The 24,644-nt window shown below is 42.1% G+C and overlaps 1 protein-coding gene across 3 annotated transcripts in view; it reads left to right on the plus strand.

Moving 5' to 3' along the window:
• Nucleotides 1-24,644, plus strand: part of SLC25A13 (solute carrier family 25 member 13) — a 171,388-nt gene that overhangs the window by 15,377 nt on the left and 131,367 nt on the right. For 2 of the 3 annotated variants that reach the window (XM_028525571.2, XM_028525570.2), the window contains exons 2-3: nt 8,490-8,543; nt 16,646-16,788. In XM_028525571.2, coding sequence (XP_028381372.1) covers nt 8,490-8,543; nt 16,646-16,788 — 197 coding nt within the window. Of the gene's footprint in view, nt 1-8,489; nt 8,544-16,645; nt 16,789-24,644 lie in introns of those variants that run through there. The other variant, XM_036010589.1, reaches the window with a different exon arrangement.

A 24,644-nucleotide genomic window follows, 5' to 3' on the forward strand; every position in this document is an offset into this window, starting at 1 on the left:
AGGCGGCCTGACGCCTGGGTTGTGGCACTGTGGGATAGGGATGGGTTCGGACTAGATCAGCCTGTGTGACCTGCAGTTTCCTTCAGTAAAAAGGAAGAGAATCCAGCCTGCTTCAAGGATTCTCAGAGAGAAAGGGAGATTATGTACATGTGTGCCTCGTGACTCCTTAATCAGGTTCACCTTGTTGGTCCTGGCCATCCAGAGTTTTTCTACTAGACTGTATTTTAGGTTCACAGGAAAATCGAAAGGAAGGTTTGGAGATTTCCCATATAGCACCTGCCCACACACATTCCCGGTCTCCCCCATTATCATCAGCGCCCATCAGAGCAATACATTCACTGTAACTGATAAACCTCCATTGACACATCATTGTCACCCAGAGCCCGTGCTTTCCATCAGGGCTCACTCTCGGCGCTGTACATTTCCTGGGTCTGAACAAATTCTATAGTGATGCGTGTCCATGCAGAGTATTTGCACTGCTGGAAAAATCCTCTGTGCTCTGCCTGCTCTCCTCCTCTACACCCTAACCCTGCCAACCCCTGATCACATTCTTTTTTGCCTTTTCCAGAATGGCATGTAGTTGGAATCATCCAGGATGGAGCCTTTTCAGAGTGGCTGCTTTCACTTCGTATTAGGCATTTAAGTTTCTTCCAGGTCTTTTCATGGCTTGGTAACTCTTTTTTTTTTTTAAGGCTCACTAATATTTCATTGTCTGGAGATACCACACTTTATTGATACATTTGTTGACTGAAAGACATCTTGACAATTATGAATAAAGCATCTATAAATATTTGTCTGCAGGTGTGTGTATGGACATATGTTTTAACTCCTTGGGGTGAGTACTAAGAAGGGTCAATGCTGCATCATAGGGTAAGCGTATATTTAGTTTTGTGAGGAACCTCCAATCTGTTTGCTACAATAGCTCTACCGCTTTGCATTCCCACCAGTAACGTGTGAGACTTCCTCACCGTTGCTGCACATCCTCACCAGCATTTGGTGGTGTCAGTGTTCTGGATTTTGGCCATTCTAATAGTTGTATAGGGATATCTTATTGTTTTTGTTGTTTTAAGATTTATGTATTTATTTTTAGAGAGAGGGGAAGGAGAGAGAAAGAGAGGGAGAGAAACATTGATGTGAGAGAGAAATATCCATTGGTTGCCTCTCATACACTTTCTGACCAGGGACCAAACCTGCAACCCAGGCATGTGCCCTGACTGGGAATCAAACTGGCAGTCCTTTGCTTTGCGGGATGATGCCCAACCCACTGAGCCATGCCAGTTAGGGCTTGTTGTTTTAATGTGTAACTCTCTGATTGTATGTGCTGTATACTTTAGTATGCTTCACAAGTGTCTCAGTTTTCCTCCCCTTAGGTGGGAGAGGGTGGCTGATGATGTCTGGAGTTTGGAATTTCCCTTCCCTCTGGTCATTTAGGCTCTGATAAATCCTCAAGTTAGCTTGTCACTAAACAATTTCTCTTGAGTGCAGACCTTGGTATAAAGAACAAAATGGTCTGATGGGTTTCAAAATGGTTCTTTTTCTCTCCTCCTGCTGGGAGAGCAAGGTGTTTCTTTCTCTGATCATTCTGAGAACCAGGTAGGGTTCCGGGGGGCAAACTTCACAACATGTGGGGAATCTTGTCCACACTTGAGCCTCCAGCAACTGGTCAGTTGCAGGCCAGGTTTCCTACTCTGACGCTGGTTGCCATGGAGGTTTCAGACCTGGGTTTCTGCTCTGTCGGTTCTGATTCTCTGGTCCTGCCTTTCCGTCTGTAATTTAGGAGGCAGTTTTTATTCTAGTGACCTCACCTTTCTGACGAATCTAGGGAGAGTTGCTGATTTTCCAGTTTTTCAGCCTTTTCTCTTGTTAGGATAGATAAGAGTGGCAACCTTAGGCTCCTTACATGCTGGTGTGGAAACCAGAAGTCTTCCCATCACTTTCTGCCTAACTTTTCTGTATTGGAGAAAATCCCCACATTATAAGGCCTGGCTGCTGGAACATGGGAGTCAGAACTCCATTTCCATCTTTCCTTGCAGCCAGCACAAAGGCACATGATCTGGTTCTGACAATTAGATGCTTATGCGCGACTTTGATTTGGAAGAGAGCAGCACGAGGAAGCAGCTTGTGTGTGAAGTTTTCCATCGAGTGGGCCTGATAGGTCGCCCTGGCAATGTGCTTTTCCTATGGGGTGTGAGGCAGGGTTCTCAGCAGGTGATTCTGGGAGAGTTTCAGGCGTCACTGGTGGAAGCTTAGCCTCAAGCTGATTCTTCAGCCTCTCTAACAACACTGTGGCCATCCAATAGAATTTCGGTAAATGTTTTCTTCTCAGCCTGTCATTTTTTTATTGCTTATTTCTAAGTTGAATACATGCCAGACCTCCTTGCTTTCCATTCATATTTGGGAGGAGAAATATCACATCACTATGTTCTCAGCTTACTTTTTTTTTAAGAGTAGCTGATAATCACTACCAATATTTATCACTTTAGGATTCAACAAGCTATTTTTTCTTCATTCTAATTAGTCCTTAAGATAACTTTATGAAATAGACAAGTAGATTTTTATCACTTTCCCCATTTTATAGATGAGGAAAGTAAAACTCAGAGCTGTTGACTGGCTTGTCCAAGGTTACCAAGTAGTAGCACCCTGGGAACCAAACATTTGCTCTACAACTGGGGAAGTCTGCTTGTGTCAAGGTAAGCAAGCAAGCATCTTTGACTATCTCTGTAAGGAGTTAAAAATGTAAACAGAAAATGTCTATTTCAGAAAGACTCCTACTGTCTCTTGTCAAATTATTACTGTTGGGAACATTTACCAGAATATGAGCTTTAGCTTAATAACAATAATAATAAAGTCTAAAATTAGTGCATAGAACACACAACTAAAACACCACCATTCATTTCATAAATGTTATACCCTGCTTCTTAATATCAGAATTTTATGGTGGTGGTTTTATAGCTGTTTAATATTTATCTACAATAGTGCAGAATTAAGTCTAGCACATTTCACAGCCTACTGAATCCTTTGATAAACATCTCCAGCAGCCCCAAAATGACTTGCTTGTGTAAGTACACACTAGGTTAACAGTTGTGATTGGTGCTTTGGAAGTTGACTGTTGAGTGATATGAACTTTTGTGGTGGATTACACAAAAATGTTGTGGTGTGAAAAATGCTTAACATGGCATCTTGTCTGTATACTAATTTATATTTCAGTAACTTTTTCATAACTACTGTTCTTATATTAGAACTGAGGGAAACTGTAGGATGAAGAATGAATGATTTAGTGAATTCAATAAAAATTATTTTTCTGAAATTTGATGCAACACCTCTTTTTTTCTTCCTCTCAAGTGAATGGTGACACTGAGGTTTTGGAGAAATCCAAACTTTTCTTTTACAATTACTGATTGTATCAGTCAAGGTACACTTGCAGAGAACAGAATCCACTCCAGCTGGGTTAAGCAGAGGGAGATTTATTACAGGGTATTAAATGGCTTACAGAATTTGTTGGGAAGGTGAAGAAACAGACTTTAGGTTGAGCTCTCAGGAATGACCTCTAAAGCCTCATAGCAGAGCAGGCTGCCAAGGGAGCAGTTGACTGTTGTGCAGTCATGAAACCACCTGCCAAATGGGGAGTGTTTCAGAACCATGCTGCCACTGACATGGGCAGGTCGTCACTGCTGGAAAACCAAACATTTCCAACAATGGTGCTGCTAAGAAACAGTAGAAGCATGGCCCCTAACTTCCAGATCTTTGCCTTCTAAAACTTTGGCTGCTAAGTCTCACCCAACTTTATCAGATGGAGAGCACCCAGACCACATAGCTGCAAGGGAGTCTAGAAAATGTTTGTCTTAACCGTCCAGTCTTTGCAATGTAGGAAGACACATGGGAAGAAGCTTCTAAGTTGTTAGGTCACACCCAACAGTACATTTCATTGGGATTGTGGTCTACCTGTTATACTTACTTCCACAGGGATTGATACAAAAGACCATGCAGAAACATTTCTCTCTCCACCTCCTTTTTCTGCTTGTCACTGCATGCCTGCATGTGTGTACATGCACATCCTTCTCCAGTTCCTCCCACACACACAGAGTAGCCTGCTTTTGATGGGCTTTCTATTCTGCTTTTTATTTCATACCTAAGGTAAAGAATTACTTCATGATAATACAGTTTTCAGTGTAGGCATCTGCTTGTCTTGGTTTTCAGAACTTTCAGGTTTGGGAAGGTGTTGCTGAGTGAAGGCTGTGTTGTGCAGTTGGTGAAGTAGCAAACTGAGATAAGGACCTTGGGTTCTAACCCCGTGGTTCTCAACCAGCCAAACATTATAATCTCATGAGGAAACTTGGAAGATACCGTAGTTCGATTGGCCTCTAGTAGGGCTGGGGTGTTGATACAATTTTAAATCCCCTTAGGTGACTTGGATGTGCAGCTGGGGCTGAGAACCTCAGTCCTCCTACACATAGAAACATCTTTCCTGGTGTCTTTCTTTTTTTGGCTGCTGTAATTCATATTTAAATGAGAGCGAATCTATTTGTCTTAAAAGATATCTTTCTGGTTGTCCTTGCTGTGCTTCCTAGTACCCTCGTTTTAAAAGCAGCCATTGAAGTTATGTTATTGTTAGCTGTTTTTTTTTTTAAAAATAGCTATTCAATAGGATGAAGCTAGTTGGTATGTTTTACAAATGTTATTTATAACCTGTTTAAACTATTACATCTAATGTTATTCCTGTCAAAAAATTTACATAGTCAGCAATCTTCAAACTTTGCCCTGTGAACATGGGTTCATGGAATTGACTTGAAATTTCCATACTAAAGTTCAGTAAAAGTAAGCTATTCTCAATTTATGGAAAAAGCATATAACACATAGTTTTTCTAATTCTAATTTCCCCTCTTTTCCCCTTAAGCATGACTTGGTGTGAATGTTACCTGGTTGAGTATAAAATTCTCTATCATCTGCCAAGAACTCTTTTCCTTCTTAGTGATTTACTTCCTAAGTATGTTTGAAAATGTTACTTTATTTAAAAGCTGTTGATATAAAAATTTTATTTTAATGGTGGAATCTACTCTTACAATGCAGAGAGTGATGATAAAATCAGGCAATTAGGTTTTTTATTGCATTTATTGGGGTGACATTGGTTAATAAAATTATATAGGTTTCAGGTGTACAATTCTATAATATATCATCTGTATATTGTATTGTGTGTTCACCACCCAAGTCAAGTCTCCTTCCATAATTAGATTTTAAGACTAATAGCTTTAAACATTTACATGCTATTAGTATATGGGAAAAAGTATATGTAACAATGAAAGTCAGTCTTCCGAAAACAATGTAAAGTTTGCTGAATCTTCTAAAGCCCAATGAACTGAAGCCTGTTAAATGATGTGCACTGTGTGTGCCGAGAGGCTATTCAGAATTCACTTAAAAAGGGAGGCTCTCTTTCTGTGGTTCCCACTTTCCAGCTGATAGAACTTACTGGGTGTTGGTTGTGCCACCAGGTAGAATCCATCTCAGCACACCTTCAGAACCCCAGCCCTTCTGACTGTAATTTTATGTTGTTTTCAGTGCAGCCATGTAAGTGTTCTTTACTGAAAATGACACTAGAACACAAAAATAAGAGTGAGAGGCAGATGAAGAAATGGAAACTGAATGGCCACACAGCACTGGGGAACTAGATGGAATTAGTGCAGACATGAGGCCCAGGAGACTGCTAGCAATTTCTCTGAATCCATTCCCCATTGAACCGTGGTTATCTATGCTTCAGTAGAATGTGCCCAGGACCTAATATACATTCCAGTGGCCTCAGGGAAATTCCATAGTGATCATTAACTATGTGCTCTCCATGGAATCTTGGGTCTGTTTCCAAGAAGTAGCATTTGGTGGGGCTAGGATAGCAGAGGGAATGATGAGTTAGGAAGACCTCAACGGTGAATGTTTTTGAAGCCCATGAGTTGCTTTCTCCTCTTTCCTGATTTCTCCCTTCTTGAGTTATGGGCCAGTTTACTCATCATTAGATGTGTTTAGAAGTAAGCATGGTAGAATATGAGCACACTTGCATGAATAATACAGGTAATGGAAACCACTTATGGAGTACTTGAACTGTTGGGGGGTTTTGGTGCTAAGCACTTACGCCATTGCCTGCCTTCACCCCTTGAGCCACCCAGGATGGCCGTCTTTAGAGGTGAGGAAAGTGAGGCTGAAAAGTCAGGGAAGCAGCGCAAGGTCCCACAGCTGGTGAGTTTAGTAACTGGGCCTTCCCCCTAGTTGAGGGTGGTCTGGCCCCAAACCCATGTTCTTACCTGCAGCACTGCATGAACACTGCACACTCGTGGTGTCCAGAGTGTGAAATTGGGAGATTCTTGAATTCTAGGCATGTGCTGTATGATGTCATGGGTTAGCTTGAATTATCATCCATTTGAGGCTATATATCATGCGGATCAGTGGAAAGACCAACAGTAAAGGACAGAAGATTTGGGATCTGATTTCAAACACTTAGATATGGAAGTACAAATTGGTGCTGAATTGGTCTTTGGGGGACATACCTGACCCTTTCTGAGTCTTGGTTTCCCCTTTTGTAAGAGAAGGATAATAATATGCTCTGAGTCTCAGGTGTGCTGTGAGGGTCTGTTGAGGTGACAAAACTGTGAGGTGTTCTGTATACATTAGGTGACATGACTTACAAGAGCCAAGTCGCTGTATGGATTGTTTTCTCCTGTGTCCGAGACTCTGGGAGGGGTACAAAGTGGAAGCCTTGTTTCCTTCTCTCCCAGAGGCGTAGAGTCCTGGTGGTGAGCCCCAGATGTGCGTTTTGGGATCAGTAAGTAGGAGAATGCTGTGGGAATTTAGGGCGGGAGAAACTGACTCTGAAAGAGGGTCGCCCAGGGAAGGCTTTATGGCAGAGTGAATTAATTAGATTTTAAAGGATGTGGTGTTCAGGTGAAGCAAGAATAGTCCACTTTGTGGAAACTTTCCTTTGCTTTTAAAAGGAAAACCAACTAAGTACCTAGGGTCACCATATGCCTCTTAACAAACGTTACTTATAGACCGTCTTGCGATGTGGAACTCTGAGGGAATTTCTCTGCTCTTAAAAGGTGAAGGTGGAGGTATTTTTATGCTTTCCCATCTTCTTCCATAGTGTTCATTCTGCCCTACCTTTTTCAGAAGACAGACCTGAAAGGAGGGAATCTTCTGAAACCTTTAGGTCAGCACTATCACCGATCTCAAGTTGATTGGCAGTCTATTTCATTTTCCTCCTTAATTGAACAGCAAAGAGCACTCACTAATTCAGGATTTTTAAAAGATCTCCAACACTTATGGATAAAAATAGCACTGGTGGTTACAAGCACTCAGCTGAAATTAAAAGAGTTATCAGTCTTGCTTTGGGAAACAAGGTGACCAACCACTGATTTTGAAAGAGCACCTCTCCCATTCCAGGGATTAGCTAATAAAATTATTCCTGACGGTGGTGGGCAAAGGAGCTTAAGCAGTTCATATTTAGAGACAGAGAACCCATTGTCCAAAGATCTCAGAAGAGTCTTTGCAAATACACAGAAGGGATTTAGAACAATTTGCATAAATCTCCTCTTGGATAGCAACATGGCTCCAGTATTGGGGTGGTTCCAGGAACCCCTCCTTGGCTGTATCATGGGGTGACGCTGTGCTTGGTGAGAATTCAGTCTCATGACGGTTTTGCCAGCAGGACTGGGTGATGGGACGCTGAATAAGCCCACTGTTTGGTTCGGCATAAGGACTCTTTTGTGTTGGCCTGGGGCAGCCATGTTCAAGTTTGTCTTGCTTTTTCCCCAGTGATGTTTTTGGACTTTGTGGGCTGGAGAATTAAGCACAACACCTATTCTGAGCTAATCTGTCAAATTTTGTTCTTGAAAGGTAACCATAGCCCCTTGTATTTCTAGAATGTGGAGAATAATAGTCATACCTTTGGAGACCTTTGTCCTCTTAAATTAAAAGTCCGGGAGAGGAAGCCACCTTGTGTGGTGTGATAGTGAGGCATTCATGCCTGTTCAGGGTGGGACTGTGGGAAGTAAATCCCTTCTGCTTGTTAGTATGATTTGCCTTGTTCCCTAACTTCTTGAAGAACTATCTTCTCTTGCATAGTTAACAAATAGATTGTACTTTAATATTTAATATTCCCCAATAAAAGGGTATGGGTCACTCTGGAGTGTAATTTTAAAATGTCAGATGATTACAAATATGTTTCAACTTTTCCTTCTTTTTTCTTCTTTTTGAAAAAAAAAGATACACATTAAACACTACATATCAGGAGCTTTACTGGTTACTTATTCATAGTTTTAGAGTTCTAGAAGCCACATAGGGAGTCTAATTAAAATCCAATGAGTAGTTTTTGTACTGGGGGAATTCACTGCTTTAAGTAGAAAAATGAAATCCACTAATTTCTGACCTGGAGTTTATTTTCTTTCAGTTGCTAGCTTGATTTTTCAGCTTTGTTCTAATAACATAAACATTTTTATGTTTATTTATAGGTGGCTTTAACCAAGAGAGCAGATCCAGCTGAGCTTAGAACAATATTTTTGAAGGTCAGTATAAAGGAATCTATTTTGTTTCTTGTTTGATTTGTGTTCTCCAAACTTTAAAGATGATTTTCAAGCAGCTCTTTATTTCATTGTTATAGTTTTTAAAAATCCTCAAAAGCATCTTTACTTAAGACTTTTAAAAGAGATCCTTTACATCTATTTAAACAATGTATCAGCAACTTGGTGATTGTGATGGCAGCATGGTTTACTTTTTCATTTCTTTTTTTAATCTCCCGTGGTGTCAGGCATTGACAAGGAGTTTCTGGGGGGTTTAGTTTCTGGGGGTTTTGTCTCACACGTCATTTACCTTTCCAGGATTGCCTCGTGCAGTTCAACGGTAATGCTTTTTCTCCTGAGAAGTTTAGAGCTCTTTGTAAACATTCCAGTAATCCTTCATCCATCCAGAGGGGGCTCTCCTTGCGTCTCCTTGGTAGAAGCGCATCATCATCATTGTCGTCACTGTCATTTTGTGACAAGTGTTGTGCCCGGCGTGGAAGCCTCAGCATGAGTAATGATAGGTGGGAGATCACAGCAGAGACCATACAAGCTTATTTCCTTAGTGTGTCCTTGTCTCGCCTACTTAGTGATACTGAGCGTGAATGATTAATACTCAAATAAAAGTCTAACTCAGTTTCCAAACACTGAAGCACTTGTAACGTTATTCAACTGAAATCAGAGTATTCAAAAAAGAAAAGGCCACTTTCATAAAAATGATTTTAAGTGTATATATGTATACCTTTTCTAAACATGCCGAAGGCAACCGTGATGTGCATGGAGAGGACCAAGGCTTCAGATGAGACATTTGACGTTCTGCTATGTACTGAGAATATATGACTTTGCAAGTTAATAATTTTGTGTACATCACTTTCTTCATCAAAATGCATTACCATTAAAAAGGAGCAATCAGAAAATTTGAACTCTGATGAGATTATTTAATATTGAGTATTTGCTATTAATTGATTTTTAGGCTGAGTAATGGTATTCTGATTATGGGAACTATGGTCTTTTTCTCTTAGAAATACACACTAAAGAATGTATAAATGAGATTGTGATGTCTGAGATTTGCTTCTAAGTAAACCAGTTTTGGTGGGGACGAAAAATGAGTGGGCAGTATGATGATAATTTTTGAAATTGGGAAATGTAATAGTGGGTTTATTATTTATTAGACTCTCTTCTCTACTTTGTATATGATTGAACATTTTCATAATAAGTTACAAAAATTGTAAAGATTCAATAAAAAAAGTTTGTGAAAGTGTCCGACACCTGATTTGCATTAGAAATTGATTAGAAAATGCTTAAAGTTAAAATAATTCAAACATAGAGAGACAAAGTCTCCAAAGGAAAATGGTTAAAAATATGAGCCATTTTGGGGGGTAGGAAAAAGAATACATTTGCAGGGAGGCTTGGATTATCTATAAGAAATCAGAAACCTTTTATAAATTTGTTTTTGTCTCAAAAAGGACAATGCAATACAGAGATTCTGAGGTGGACAATGATTCTGGGTACTGAGAGTCCAGGAAATGGAGGTGCTCTGTCTCTGACCTCCACCACTGTCTGTTACCATGCACTTTGGGCCCGCCGTGGTTGGGGTGAGTTGTCCACAGGGGAACCTCAGACATTCGTAGGTTGTGTATTTAAGGTCTTGATTATAAAACTCTAATGATGTAATTCTGGATGACCACTTGTAGAAGACATGTGAGTGGATTGCCCAGGAGCCTAGAGAAATGGATAAGGTTCATTAACCTGAGCTGGCAAAGTCATAATCATTCTTTGAACTCAAGACCTGCCTATTGCGTATTTGTTTTCTAAACCAGCCATAGTTGTGGACATCCGTTTGACAGGAAAGGGGAGCAGTAGTGTCTCAATAGATGGCACGTTTGAGACACTTGCTGGTGTTTTTGCGTAATTCAGTGGAAAGGCTCCAGGTAAAAGCTGTGTCTACCTTTTGAGGCTACATGGCAGCTGGCGAGGCCAGGTTGAGAGCCTACTCTGGAACAATGTGTCTTTACCAGATACAGTCTCTCAGTAGCGGGCAAGTCTGTATTGCAGACAAATCAGATTGGTCAGGTAGCGGAATTCCACGCAGGGTTCTGGAGCACCACCTGTGGGGTGTCTCTGTAAGTGGGCCTGTGGGCCGGGGTGGAATCTTTGGGACCAGATGGGGAAATGCTGTCCTCCCTTGGGGTGGCTAGGACCACCTGGTTTTTGAGTGAGAGTTCAGTACAGCCGTGAGTCCAAGGGGATAATGTGGGGCGGGGGGGCGGGGGGGGACCTGTCCCTGTAGCAAACAGCAATCAGCAATTTCTGAAAGGGATTGTAGATCTGGCAGAGTTTCGGGTGATCTCATCAGGCCTGGATAGCGTGGTACCTACATAAGTCCTTGGCTCAGCACGCTGAGGATCTCTTGTTTACCATCTACCGCAGACGGTGTTGTGGTGGAGGAAGAATAGGAGCGAGGCGCCCTGGGGGCTGTGCCAGGCACGTCTCCCCAGTGCCTGGGTTTGGTAGTTAATTATTGATCAGCCGTAAGCACTCTGTAAGCCTGACTACTTGACTGATTTTTTGTGACTTTTCTTCATAATAAATATACCACCTTCCTCCCTGCTAAACTAGTTAGAAGATTCTCCTGTAGCTGGGAGAGGCAGAGAGAAGCCTCATTGTAGTCTTTGGACCAGATGGGCTGGGAGCAGGGGAATGGGCAGTGTGCAGGTGGCAGGGCCAGGGGGACCGAGACAGGTCAGGCAGGAGGGGCCCTGGAGGACTAAAGTGGGCCAAGTACTGGCAGGCCTTATGTTTTTGAGTTAAAATCAATTCTGCTGTCTTGTCTCTTCTTTTTTTGTAGGTGTTTACTGTATGCTAAGTACGTTATGAGGTGTTGGGTATATAAAGATGCATCAGTCATGGCTCTTGCCCTTAACTATCTCACTGTGTGTGTCTAAGTATAAAAAAAGAAAAAGCCATAATATGGTTGATAAGCATTACATAGCATTAATAGCAGGAAGATGATGAGGGGCTAATTACGTCATATTAGAGAGAATTGTTCAAGTTACAAAGAGGTGATGTTTGAGCTGCGCTTGAAGATGAGTAGGTGTTTATTTAACAAATGGAGAAGGTAGAGGAGGGTTGTGGGGCAAAGGAAGAACGTTCCAGGCTAAGGAACAGCATATGCAAAGCAAAGAGGTATAAGAATACCAGGTGTGTGTGGTGGCCTGGAGCGCAGGGGCATAGAATGGTGAGGAGGGCTGCACTTGGTGTAAGCCATTCCTAACCTAAGGCCATTGAACTCTATTACGCAGGCTATTCTCAAACTAAGTAGTGGCTAATGTTTTGTCTGGATGTGGAAATTGAAGTCTAGGTGTGGGCACTTGTACTTCTAACCTAAATGTTGACATGTGTTTTTTGTTTGCCCAACACTTTTGATGTTGCTTCATTTAAACAGATGGGTATTGAGTGCTTACAGTTTAAATAAAACACCATGAAACTTTGTGGTGAGTGGGATGTGCAAAACAGGGATAAGCAGTGACCATGTCTCACAGTTCGGATTTTATAAAGGAGACCAGCTTTACCGGCAGGAAGCAAATAAAAAAGAATCACTAGTCAGCATACTTGAGGGCCCCACGTGTGGTTAAGCCCATGCCACAGGAAGCGGAAGGGGGCCGCAGTCCCTGTGGCGGGGAATGGTCAGAGAAGGCTCCTTGGAGATGGAACTCGAGGAGCCTCAGGGAGGAGTGGGAGCTGGAGAGGCCCAGAGGAGGGCAGCCTAGGCGGTCCAGGGAAGAGGAACACATTTGAGGGAACCTGGAGATGGGTTTTGGGAGCAAGCAGCTTCTTTAGGTTGAAGGATTCTTGTTCATTCTTCAGATGTTTATTTAAATTCAACTGTCAGGGACTGTGCCAGTTATTACGGGGTGTGGGTGACAAAATTAGAAAGGTAATTGGGAGTGAGGTATTGGTGCCACTGAAGATTTTCTGAGTAACCCAGTGGTACAGGAAGATGGAGTTGAGGTTCGATTGGGGCAGCAAGACCAGGAGTTAGGCAGCCTCGAGTATAAGGTGTGAGGCCCTAATAACTTGACTAGGGTCGTGGCAGCAGAGGGAATGGAGAATGGGCACGTTAAGGACATTTCGATAGGTATTAGATGAAAATGACTGATCTAGTATAAGGGATGGGAGAGAGCAGAGGTTAAATATGACCAGTGGATACATAGTCTGGGGACACGGAGGTTGCCACTAATAAGAATGGGAAGCCAAGGGGGAAAACCTGAGCTCAGGGGAGAGCAAAGGAGGTGGCGTGTACTGATTAGAAGTACAGAGCCGGAAATCGCCGAATGCCTGTATAGTAAGACTTTGAAGGTGGGCAGACTGGGTAGAGGGACTAGATGATGGAAATAGACCACATTACAAATTGTAGTACTCACAGCTAGTGAAGGGCACTTGGATTTTTATAGTTATTCTTTGTCAACAAAAGCATAATATATACTTTAAACATTTTTGTAGGCAAAAATTTGAAAAATAATTCCTTTTTTGAAAATTTTTTTCTTATAACAATACAGTTCATATTCATTGATGAAAATTTAAATAAGAGAGAGATATAAAAAGAAGTAATTTTTGACCCCAGTTAGGAGGTATTGTCATCTCTAACTGTATTCACTCACCCATCCATCCATCCATCCACCCACCCATATTTATTATGAAGAATTGGCTAATTCCATCTGTAATAGAGGCTGAGAAGTCCCATGATGTCTATCCTGGAGACATAGGGAAATTGGTGGTGTAATTTAGTTCAAGTCTGAAGTCCGGAGAACCAGGAAAGCTGATGACATAAATCTCAGTCTGAGAGCCGGAGAAGATATGTCGCAGCCCAAGCAGTGGACTCCAGTGGGGCTGGAAAAAGGGAGCAAACTCTCCCTCCCTCCGCCTCATTCTGTTAGGCCCTCAGTGGACTGGATGAAGTCCACACAACGCTGGGGAAGGCAGCCTGCTACTGAGTCCACAGATTCACAAGCACATGTCACCCAGAAATGCTGTCACAGACACACTCACAAATAATGTTGAATCTGGGTGCTCCTTGGCCATTTGGGCTGACACAAAGCTAGGCATCACATTTAGTAGTATACTGGGTTGTTCAAGGAATCCTAAAAGCCTTCCTGTTTCATAAATACATATTTAATCATATTAAAACTTCTGAAAATTGTTAAGGAGGGAGGCTCAGATCACCTGTAAAATCTGTTCCCAGAGAAGGATTGAGTAACATTTTAAAGATGTTGTTTAAAATGTTAAACAACTAAGAGATTAAGTGGAACAAAACTAAAGTTGGAGAATTCTTACCTCCAGCCACATACCAAAAAAAAAAAGTACTGTGTTGAAACATAAAGGTAAAAGATAAACATACCTAGGAAAAAGCTAAGAGAATATGTGGGTGAATCATTAGTCTTGAGATGAGGAAGGACCAGTTTCTAAACTTAAAGTAATGGAAGACATTGCATAGGAGAAAAAACCCTACAGGTTCAATTAGATAAAAATATCAAACTGGAAAAATACATGTAGCAAATACAATAGACAAAGAGGGAGAAGGGCATGTTTGCACACTGTTGGGGGGAGTGTGAATTGGTACAATATTTTCTGGAGAGCAGTGTGATAATAAGCATCAGGAGCCTTAAGGTTCCTCCACTTTGACTCAACAATGTCTCCTGGGAGGGTAGCCTTTGAAAATTGCCAGGAATTTGGACAAATGTTATAATGTTATATACAAGGCTGGTAACCTTAGCTTTATTTTAAAATACCAAGACCTGGAAATAATCTCAATGTCTACTGGTGGGAAAAGAGTTAAATTGTAATTTTAAGTAAACTAATTTATTCACCACTATATGCAAATATAGATATAATTCTAAATCATAGTATTGCTGTAATTAGCAGTGACATTTCCTTTATATTTCAATCTCTATTTTGCCTCAGGGAAATGAAAAAAGAATTCTACATTTTCAAAAAGCCAAATTTAAATGGTAACCAAAGAATAGTAGAATTATTGGGCCATCTTTGAGTTGTTGTTTTTTTTTGCACTATGTTAAAAAAAGTGTTAAACAAAAACCAGTAATATAGAACATTTATAAATTGCTTATTGCGTATAGATCATTGTGCTAATAAGTCTGTTACGTGATTATTCATTTATTTCTAGCATCATCCTCATAAAGCAGGTAACCTGGTTATCCCATTTGCAGGTGAGGAGCCAGAGGCCCAGAAGATTATTGGGTTGGCCAAAATGTCCATTAAATTTTTTCCATAAAATAAAAGACACATTTTTCATTTTCACCAATAACCTTATTAATTTGGATATTTCGAGTCTGTTGGCCATCTCCCACATGGTATAGCGCTGATTGTTTTCAGTTAATGTCTCGATTTGACAGGTATCAACGTCAACTGGTCTGCCGACCGCAGAACCTGGTCCAGTGAGAACTCTCCAGCACGAAACTTCACAAACCACTTTTGACACATTAGATCAGTCACAGCGCCTTCTCCATAAACTGCACAAATCTTTTTTTGTGTGTGTTTGAGTTGTGTTTTTAGCTTTTTTGATACAATAAAGCATAATATGCTGAAAATGTTGCATATTTTCTTCCATCTTCAGTATTAAAATGGCTCCACAAATATTCCCCAATGTTGATGAGTGTTTTTAAGTGCACACTCATATGACATCTGTCACAATACATCTAACAAAATTGTTTTGAATGATGATAATACAGGGGGAAAAAACAAACTCTTCAGGCAACCCAATAGTTACTTATCTGGGGTCACACGAGTGGTTACACGCAGCACAGGCAGAGCGGGGTGCAGCCCAGGGCTCCAGGCTTGCTCCTGAGTGTCTAAGCAGGAGCTTATCTTGCATTGGAATTAAAGTATAGAAACAGGAAGTGACTTTGTAAAATAATTTTAATTACGCTTGACTGTGGGGTTACAGAGGGAGCAGAGATCCTATCACTGCCCCTCACTTCACTGTGCTTCCCTGTCACTGTCACTGCGGCCACCAGTATGGTTCCTGTCACCCATCTAGCCCTGTTCTTTGTGTAGCTCACTGCTGTCACCCACTTCCCTGTATCCCCCCAAATCACTGCTCTGTCCCCAGGATCAAGAGGCCCTTTTCTGCTCCATAAGGATAACATGTGGTCCCCAAGTTGTTTCTCAGCATTTCCCACAGCATCTGGGCTCCAAGGATCAGGAATTAGCAGGTCCCACTTCTGTGAGCTGGAATGGATCGCACTGAAGCCAGACCTGGGGGAGTGCTGTGAAGGCCACCTAGTTCTTTTCAACCATTTCCGCTCCAGAATGAAGAGGACCTACTGGGGCAGCATTTCATACCTTCTTCCCTAAAGTCCCACAAGAAGCCATGCATTTAATAGCCTGTTTTCTAGCTTAGCCTGTTTTTTATCCTTTCGTCCATCTTTGATGCCCTTGAAGCAAAAATGGGCAAAAGAATTAGTTTGTATTCAACAATTAATCCCACTTTTAATAAAAGCTCTACGTCTTGGATAAAGAACAAGACATAGGTTGTCTTCCCAAATTTCTGTAAACCAGAGTTTCTAAACCTCCACACTCTTGATACTGTGGGCTGGACTGCTCTGTTGTAGGGGGTCATCCTGTGCGTTGCATGGCGTTTAGCAGAATCCCTGTCCTCTACCAACTAGGTGCCAGTAGTGTCCCTCTCCTCAAGTTATGATAATCAAAATTGTCATCAGACACTGCCAGATGTCCCCTGTAGGGAAAAACAAAGACAAACGGAGGAAGCTCAGAGCTAGAGGACTCCACCCCAGAAAGGCAGGCAATGTAGAGAGAAGGCTAGTTCTTGCTGATAACACTCGGCTGTGAGGGGACATTGATGTTCGAAGGCTGGACAGTCAGGCTGAGCGGCCCCCAGTTCAGAACCGGCATGAACCTCAAACCTGGCAAACTCAGGTTTTTGTTTTTTCTTTGAAGTGATGGGAAATAAATGTCTTTGTGAAGAGAATGTTATCACACCTGATTTTATCCTTTGAATATTTTCAGCTTTTTCACATATTAGTCTCATGATTGTATATTTTTTAGAATAAAATATCTCTTCTCTTTTCAAACAGTATGCAAGCATCGAAAAAAATGGTGAATTTTTCATGTCTCCTGATGATTTTGTCACTCGGTATTTGAACATTTTTGGAGAAAACCAGCCTAATCCAAAGACTGTGGAGCTTTTAAGTGGTGTGGTGGATCAGACCAAAGATGGGTATGTTCATTTTTAATGATCTCATTTAATGTGTTTGTTTGAAGCAGCTTTCTGCTACTTTAATGATCAGGGTTACATACTTCACTGAACATACTTTCCATCTCTTAGAGCATTTTCCGTACCTATTACAATTAATATATCATTTTAGAAATAGTAACCTTAACATTTCCTTTTGTGTTTGTGTCACAGTTGGGGGTTTTCTGTGTATTTCTTTCTATAGTTTAGAGAACTGTTCGTAGTTTCACAGAACTGTTGTAGTTGATGAACAGTATGAAGATAACCGGAGTGTTTGTATTCCTGTTGGTATTTTTCAAGGCATGTGTTAAAATGGTGAGTAAATATAAAACACAGTTGTAAGAACATAACTTTTCTATAGTGTTTCTCTTTACTTAGTTAACTTTTAAATTTAACATGTGATAAAGGCTACTAGTAACAGACAGAAAAAATGATTCCAAATCCTCACTAAAAGCATTCTAACCAAGCTGCAGGAGAAAGACTGAACCATCTAAAATTAACTAGGACACTTGGGAAAATGCCTTTGGATTTTTTTTTTCTGGCCAGTCTTCTCTGTTTACATTTTAAAAATGAGTCTTTCCTACGCTGTGTAAGATTGCAATTGGCTTTTATCACACAGTACAGAATTTCGGGCTCCGAACCCTTGCTAACATGAACAGCGGTGTTCCCTAAAGTCAAGGATTATCTACAGCAGGGGAGTCTAACTCATTTTCACCAGGGGCCACATCAGCCTCGCGGTTGACTTCAGAGGGCCGAATGTAATTTTAGGACTGTATGAATGTAACTGCTCCTTAACTAAGGGCAAGGAGCTCTACATTTGGCCCTTTGAAGGCAACTGTGAGGCTGATGTGCCCCCCCCGCCCCGTGAAAATGAGTTTGACACCCCTGATCTACAGGAACCAGCCTTCTCCAGGTAAACTGTGGTAGACTCAGCCTTCTGCCCTCGCTGCTGGCCAGCACCCACCCATGGGGCAGACTGCAGTCACCTGCCATTCTGGGGTGGCTTTCTCTGGCTCTGCACGTTCTCCATTGGTCACGTGTCTGATTTTCCTGCCTGTGTTGGTTTGAGATACAGCCGAAGTACGAAATCTCTTGATGTATTATGAATGCTGTCAGTTCTCACCAGAATGTCCCTTTTCTTAATTATCTAGCTGCCATCCCATCCCCCCTGCAAACAGCCTCCTCCAAAGTGAAGGCCTTGCTGTGTGGGAGGGGTGGGAGGACTTGGCAGTGAGGCTTCCTGTCTCATCCTGGAGGACTGCTGGGTCAGGCCTTTCTCTCTCTGCTCCAGGAGCTGGTATGAGGGTTACTTCTGCTTTCTATCTCCACCCCAAGGTGGGGTCTTTGCCTGGTAGGAAAATGTGTGTGTGCAAGGCCTGTGTTCCCTTGTAGGGCCTCTGTGGGCGGTGCAGGGAGAGGCTGAGATGTATTTCATGCTAGTCCAGTGAAGCAAAAGTTAGATAGGACATGGACTTGTTCTAGCAAACCTCTTCGTTTGAGAAAGCGTGGTTGCTTGCACACCTCGAGATTCAGAGGAAGGGTGGTGACCAGCAGGTGCGACCTGAATTATCTGACTCGGTGATGAAGGTCAATGTTTTTCTTATCTGATAGCTTAAAATGTTTTAAACTACAGAATAATTGGAAGAAGAATACAATGAACACCCTTCATCTAGATGGACTAATTGTTAACACTTTCCCCACCTTTGTTCCCTCCTTTTACCTTCACACTTTCTACACCAACATGCACACACATGATTTCCTTTTTGGCCTGAACTGTTTAACTATAAATTGCAGACATCATGAGACTTTAGTGTTCTCTTACATAGCCATCATATACCATTTTTGTACTTGGGAGCATTAACAATCATGTCAAATGATATCTAATATCCCTACATTCAAACAGACCAGATCTCTCTCCCCAACCCCCACCTCAAATGCCTCATTGCCTTTTTTTTTTTAATTTAAAAATAATTAAATCCGGGATCCAGTCCAGGTTTTATAATACATTTAGTTGTTATATCTCTCTTAACCTAGAACAGACTCTTGCCTTTTATTGTTTTTTTCATGACATTGACTTCAAAATCCAGGCCCTGTGATCTTGTTGAAGGCCCCGCGTTCTGGACTTGTCTGATGGTTTCTTCACGCCTGCCTGAGAGCACGTGCGGCTCCGGGGTGCGGTCCTGCCTACTGTACCTGCTCAGGTGGCATGCGGCCCCAGCAATCCACTCGCTGTTTCCATTGTATGGGAACCATCTGCGTTTTGTAATGAGTAGATAGAACACTTGGTGAACTTGTCCTGTTTTGTAGCAACCTTTCACCCAATAGTTTTAGTGTCCATGATGATCCTGCCCTGAATCAGTTATAACCAGTTTGGAAAAATGGTGATTTTTAAAAGCCCTATCTTTATTGTTTGCCATACTTCAGTAAAGAAAAGCTTTCTTTTTTCTTAAGATATTATGTATTTATTTTTAGACAGTTGGGAAGGGAAGGAGAGAGGGAGAGAAGCATCAGTGTTTGGTTGCTTCTCATGTGCCTTATACTGGGGACCTGGCCTGGCCTGCAACCCAGACAGGTGCCCTGACTGGGGATTGAACCAGTGACCCTTTGGTTCACAGGGCAGCACTTAATCTGCTGAGCCATACCAGCCGGGGAAGAAAAACTTTCTTACTTACCTCCATTACTGTTTCTTTCTCTCTTCACCTTTTATATCAGTACAAATTCATAGATTTATTTATTTTAAATTCAGTGTATCATAATCTATAAATAAATCATGGATTTATTTATTTTAAATTCACTGTATTATAATTATTATTCAGTTTATTTTAAATTCAGTGTATTCCCTTCGATGCTAAAATTGTCCCAGTGTGGTCAGTGGGTAGCCCTTCAAGCTGGCCCCGTACCCTTAGCCTTTGAATACTCTTTGCTTTTGGCAAATGAGATGTCCTTATGCTAAGATGTTCTTAGGCTCACCTTGGATGTTTCCTGCCTCTGCCCTGGAAATCTCTTTTCTCTAAGAAGCCCTGATTGTTTTCCATTGGGAGCAGTGGTTAGTGACAGAGAATTGGGCACTGGCTACTTGTTACTGGGGCGTCACTGCTCCTCTGACTCTTCAGCGGGAAGAGCTGCGGGGTATACTTTAAAAAATCAAAAGTTCATAATGACATTTCTTATTTAAACTTAACACTATCGGGTTTTTTTCTTTGTCTTTTATTTTCTGTCTTGGTGAGCATTTTTGTTTCTAATTGCATTAATATGTTTGTGGGCATTAATTTGTGTAATTATAATTATACCTCTTATTGTGCTTTGCCTTCTTTTCCATCCTCATGCCCATCAACACACATACTTTTCCTGTTTCTTTTTTCATGTACGCTATAAGAATATAGCCTTAAATTCATTAAATGCAACAACAAAACATACATTTTACCTATAAAATATCGCACAACATAACATATATTTTTTAAAAAGCTTGTAACAAACCTGAAGTGCTGGCTTTGTCTTCCTGGCGGTGCAGGTAAGATGACCGTGGTGCTCAGTGACCGAGCAGTTTTCTGCTGGAAGGTGTCCGGGCCTGTCGGCCTCTGAAGACCTTGGCCTTCCCGATGTCCTGAACTGCCGCGTCTCTCATAATCTCACAGTTCTCTGTAACCTGACATTTTCTTTCATGTCTGTGTCATTTTCAACCCCAGTGTTTTACTGCGACAGAGAAAATCTTAGATGGCCTCAATTTGTTGCCCTTCAGCTAACTTCCTTTTCCAGCTGAACGGACGGTATTAGCAGTGACCATCTCGGCTCCAAAAGGGAACACCACCCATACTGTGCTCTTCTAGGCACAGAGAATTTGAACTTTTTAGTATCTTTCATGATTTGTTCACCTGCACCAATATTTTTTTATAATTTGAATTTATTTTAATTGTAGTTCTCTTTTGTAATCTTTTAGACTGTATCAGTCAATTTTTATACTCCTGTATGTTCTTCACATTAACAGTGTTAAGTAGCTTCATCCTTTTCTATCAAAGTAATGTACCCTGCTTTATGATATTATGCCCTTATAGAGTTATTTCAGTTTCTAGTTTTCTAAAAGAAAACTGGATGTTGGAGTGAATATCTTTCCCCTTCCATTTAATTACTTTCTTAGAAAGAAATATTCCTGGGTCTATGGGTGGAATTATTTTATAGCTCACCATCTATATGGTGATAATTTTCTCCAAAAGGACTGAACAAGTTGAAGAACTTATCCAAGGTATTTAAGCTCACTGAGCTAGTACTGTGAGGTCAGTATTTGAGCCTAGGCCTGTGCAAGGCCCATTCAGATTTTCATGGGCCATTTTCCCTGACCCTGACCCTGACCCTGACCCTGATCCACAGCTCCTCAGTATTTACAGATAGGCACATCCACCCATCTGTTCTCACTGTAAAACTGTGAATGCCTTTATTTCCCCTTTCTTTAGAAGCATAGCAATGTGTCAAGTTCACAAGCCACAAATCATTATCACAAGTCAAATACTGTTCCTTGTATCAGTGTGACCACAGAGATTGGAGTGATGTGGCCACAAGGCAGGGAGCACCTGGGGCTGGCAGAAGCTGGAAGAGGCAAGAAAGGACTCTCCCCTAAAGCATCTCCCTTGGAGGGAATGTGGCCCTGCTGGCACCTTGATTTAAGACTTCTGGTCCCCAGAACCATGACAGAATGAATTTCTGTTCTGTTAAGCTGCCCAATTTGTGGTAATTTGTTATGGCAGTGCTAGGAAAGAAATACTCCGATATAGCCATTAGCTCTGGGGAATTAGAAAGCTTGTAGTTGCAAAGAATTGATTGGGGTGTCTGGCTGGATACCTCATTTGGTTAGAGCATTGTCCCAACATGCCAAGGTTGTGGATTTGACCCTCAGGTCACACACAAGAATCAACCAGTGAATGGGTAAATAAGTGGAATAGCCAATCAATATTTCCCTCTACCCCCTTTTCCCCCATCCCTTCCTATCTCTCTCTTAAGTCAATAAATAAAAACTTCTGAACAAGAATTTATTAGAGACAGAGACCAACCAGCCTGGGTCACTAAAAGAGCCTTTTTCTAGCAGTAGTATGGCAGCTGTTGGCTAGGCAGAGCCATCACTGAGGCAGAGACCCCTGCCCACCATCTCCATGAGGGCACGGCCCCTCCCGAGGGCTTCCCCTGTGTGTGGGTTTGGGCTGAACTCTAGGCACGAAAGTTAAACACCTGTGCACTACAAGAAGGACCTTCCAGGAAAGGGATCCTATGTTTCTGGAGTGCCCTTGATTCCGACTGAGGCTGCGACTGGGTCAGCCTTCCATGCCCTGAGTGCCGTGGGTTCTGCCGGTCAGCAGCGGTTCGGGACCTCGCCCTTGCGCCTGCTCTGTGCTGTGTGTTGAGGATGCCTGGGGAGTGGGAGACACATGGTGCCCTCTTGGAGCTTCCAATTTACTGGAGCAAATAGCTGTTAATCCGGGAACCACAAGGAAATGTGAACTGATGCTGTGAGAAGTGTTATGAAGGAGAGACATGGTGCGAGAGACAATTAAGGGGGCTCCATGCTGATGGGGAGCTCAGGAAAGACTTGCCGAGGATAAGTGACTTTTGAGCCGTAGGAGCAGGGTGGGTGATGGGGGTTTGGGGACAAAGAACAGAGCACTGCTGACGGGAAACAGCAGTTTCAAAGGCCACAGTCACATTCAGAAATGCAGAGGCTGGCATGGCTGGAGTGTGGAGGGTGCAGGCACGGGGGTGGGAGAGGTGGGCCATGCAGGACTGTGCAGGAAACGGTACTTCGAGTTAAGGATGTGGGGGTCTGTATCCGAAGAGGAGCAATGGAGAGCCATCGAAGGCTAATTTGCGTCAGGGGATTGGCTGGCCTTGCCTGTCCTACAGCCTACTTGCTCTTAATGATCTTTGATTTCACTGGCCCCACTCCCCCTTCTAACTGCTTGTTGTGTTTAGATTTCCCAAATCGCACTGTTCTAATAGAGTTAATGAAGGTGTACTCATTTTGTAAAGTACCTTGAAGGAAATGGGAGGAAACTTTGAATGCCCAGGCTTGGAAACCTTTTGTTGGGTGTCGTGGGCCAGGAGGGCTTGTTCAGCATCCTGGGGTAGGGGTGAAGGGTGAGGGTCTCTAAAACCTCAGGCTTTTTTACCTTAGCTGAGTAATGTGCATTTTTTGTATGTTTTGTTTTAAAGATTTACTTTTAAAGATTTAGAGAGGGGTAAAAGGGGGAGAGAAATATCAATGTGTGGTTGCTTCTCGTGCGCCCCCCCCCCCCCACTCCCGCCACTGGGGACCTGGCCTGCAACCCAGGCATGTGCCCTGACTGGGAATCAAACCAGCGGCTCTTTGGTTCACAGGCTGGTTGGTACTCAAACCACTGAGCCACACCAGCCATGGCTGCATGTATGGTTTTTGATGTGTCTTTTAGATTTGGTTATCATTATGTTTTTGTTTAGAATAGGACTGAAGCTCTTTTTGTTCATCATCTAAGTATAATTTTTATACATTCACACAGCTGTCTTCTAAGAACAAGGTAAGGATAAAAGTTCTGAGTGTGTCCCTTTGAGCAAACTTGTTTCTATTTGTTGTTTGTTTTTGTTATTCACTGATCTCTTTTTAGAGAAGTCTTTGGCTCAAAGGCTGTTCCCACTAGCACCTCATCTCCTCACCTGGGGAGACTAACTGGGGCCCCAATGAGCTGGAGGTGTTGGGTGCCTGCCCCTGGGGCTCGGGATGCTCGCTGCCGGGTACAGGGCCGACTCCCATCTGTGTGGAGTGGGCCCTGGGTGGCTCCGGTGGCTGGTCGGTTTCCTAGGGTCGAGTACAAATTTACCGCAAAAATGTTTTTCTATCTCAAGCGTGGGACCTCTTTGCACTCCCTGCAAAAACAGAAGTTTGCTCTTCTTTGCAAAAGGGGATGTGAGGAATTCTAGTTTCTTAATGACAACGTGATGTGTCCAACTTTTACTACCTCATCAGCACCCATTTTGTTGAATCAAGATGGTAGCGGTAGAAATCAGCATCGGCAAATAATTCCTTTCTATTCCGAGTACAGAGAATTAACCCCAGGACAGATCCCGCTTTGAGGCAGGAGGAATAAGGATGTCCAAGAAGAAAAGATTAAAAAAGAAATCTCGGGTTTTATAGTGTGTGGCTACATAAAATGAAATGTGTTCTCTGCCTTTTCCATGTTTGCTATTTATCCTTGTGAGGAAAAAAAGAATAGGGCCTTTTAAATACTTCACAAGGTGGAGGAGCATATAATGTTGTTGATGATAAAATCATTTTTATATACCTGTTTTCACCTGGGGAGGCTGTCACGATGAAATGCAGGCCTGGGCCGCATGCTGGGAGTTAATGAGGTTTACAATTGGCAATGCTTAAAGAGTATTAGGGTAATGTATTTAAACATCAGCAGTTTGCAGTCTGAAATGCTCATCATCTGTCAGACAACCCAGAATCAAGAAGAGGTCCTTCACGCTGCCGATAAGGAAAGTTTTCTGCATTTCTAGGGTGGACACAGACTTCAGATCAACACACAAAATTCATAGACTATAGAATTAAGCAAAAGCATCTCTTTATTTCTAAAAAAGAACTCGATCATAATCACCAGCAGTCACCTGCAAGCTTAAATTTTCTTCTTAGTCATCAGACTCCCAAATTAATCTCCCAAAACAAAAAGCCTCATTAGCAGCTCTCATTGAATCAGTGTTATTTTTTTCTTTCTCTCAAGGTGTCTGATTAACCCCCTTTCTTTTTGAATTACTCACTTTGTGTTAACATTTGAAGTCTGAAATCATGGGGGGGGGGTGCCATGTGGCGGCTAGACACTGTCTGC

The sequence above is a fragment of the Phyllostomus discolor genome, chromosome 10 (assembly GCF_004126475.2).
Source record: "Phyllostomus discolor isolate MPI-MPIP mPhyDis1 chromosome 10, mPhyDis1.pri.v3, whole genome shotgun sequence".
NCBI lineage: Eukaryota > Metazoa > Chordata > Mammalia > Chiroptera > Phyllostomidae > Phyllostomus > Phyllostomus discolor.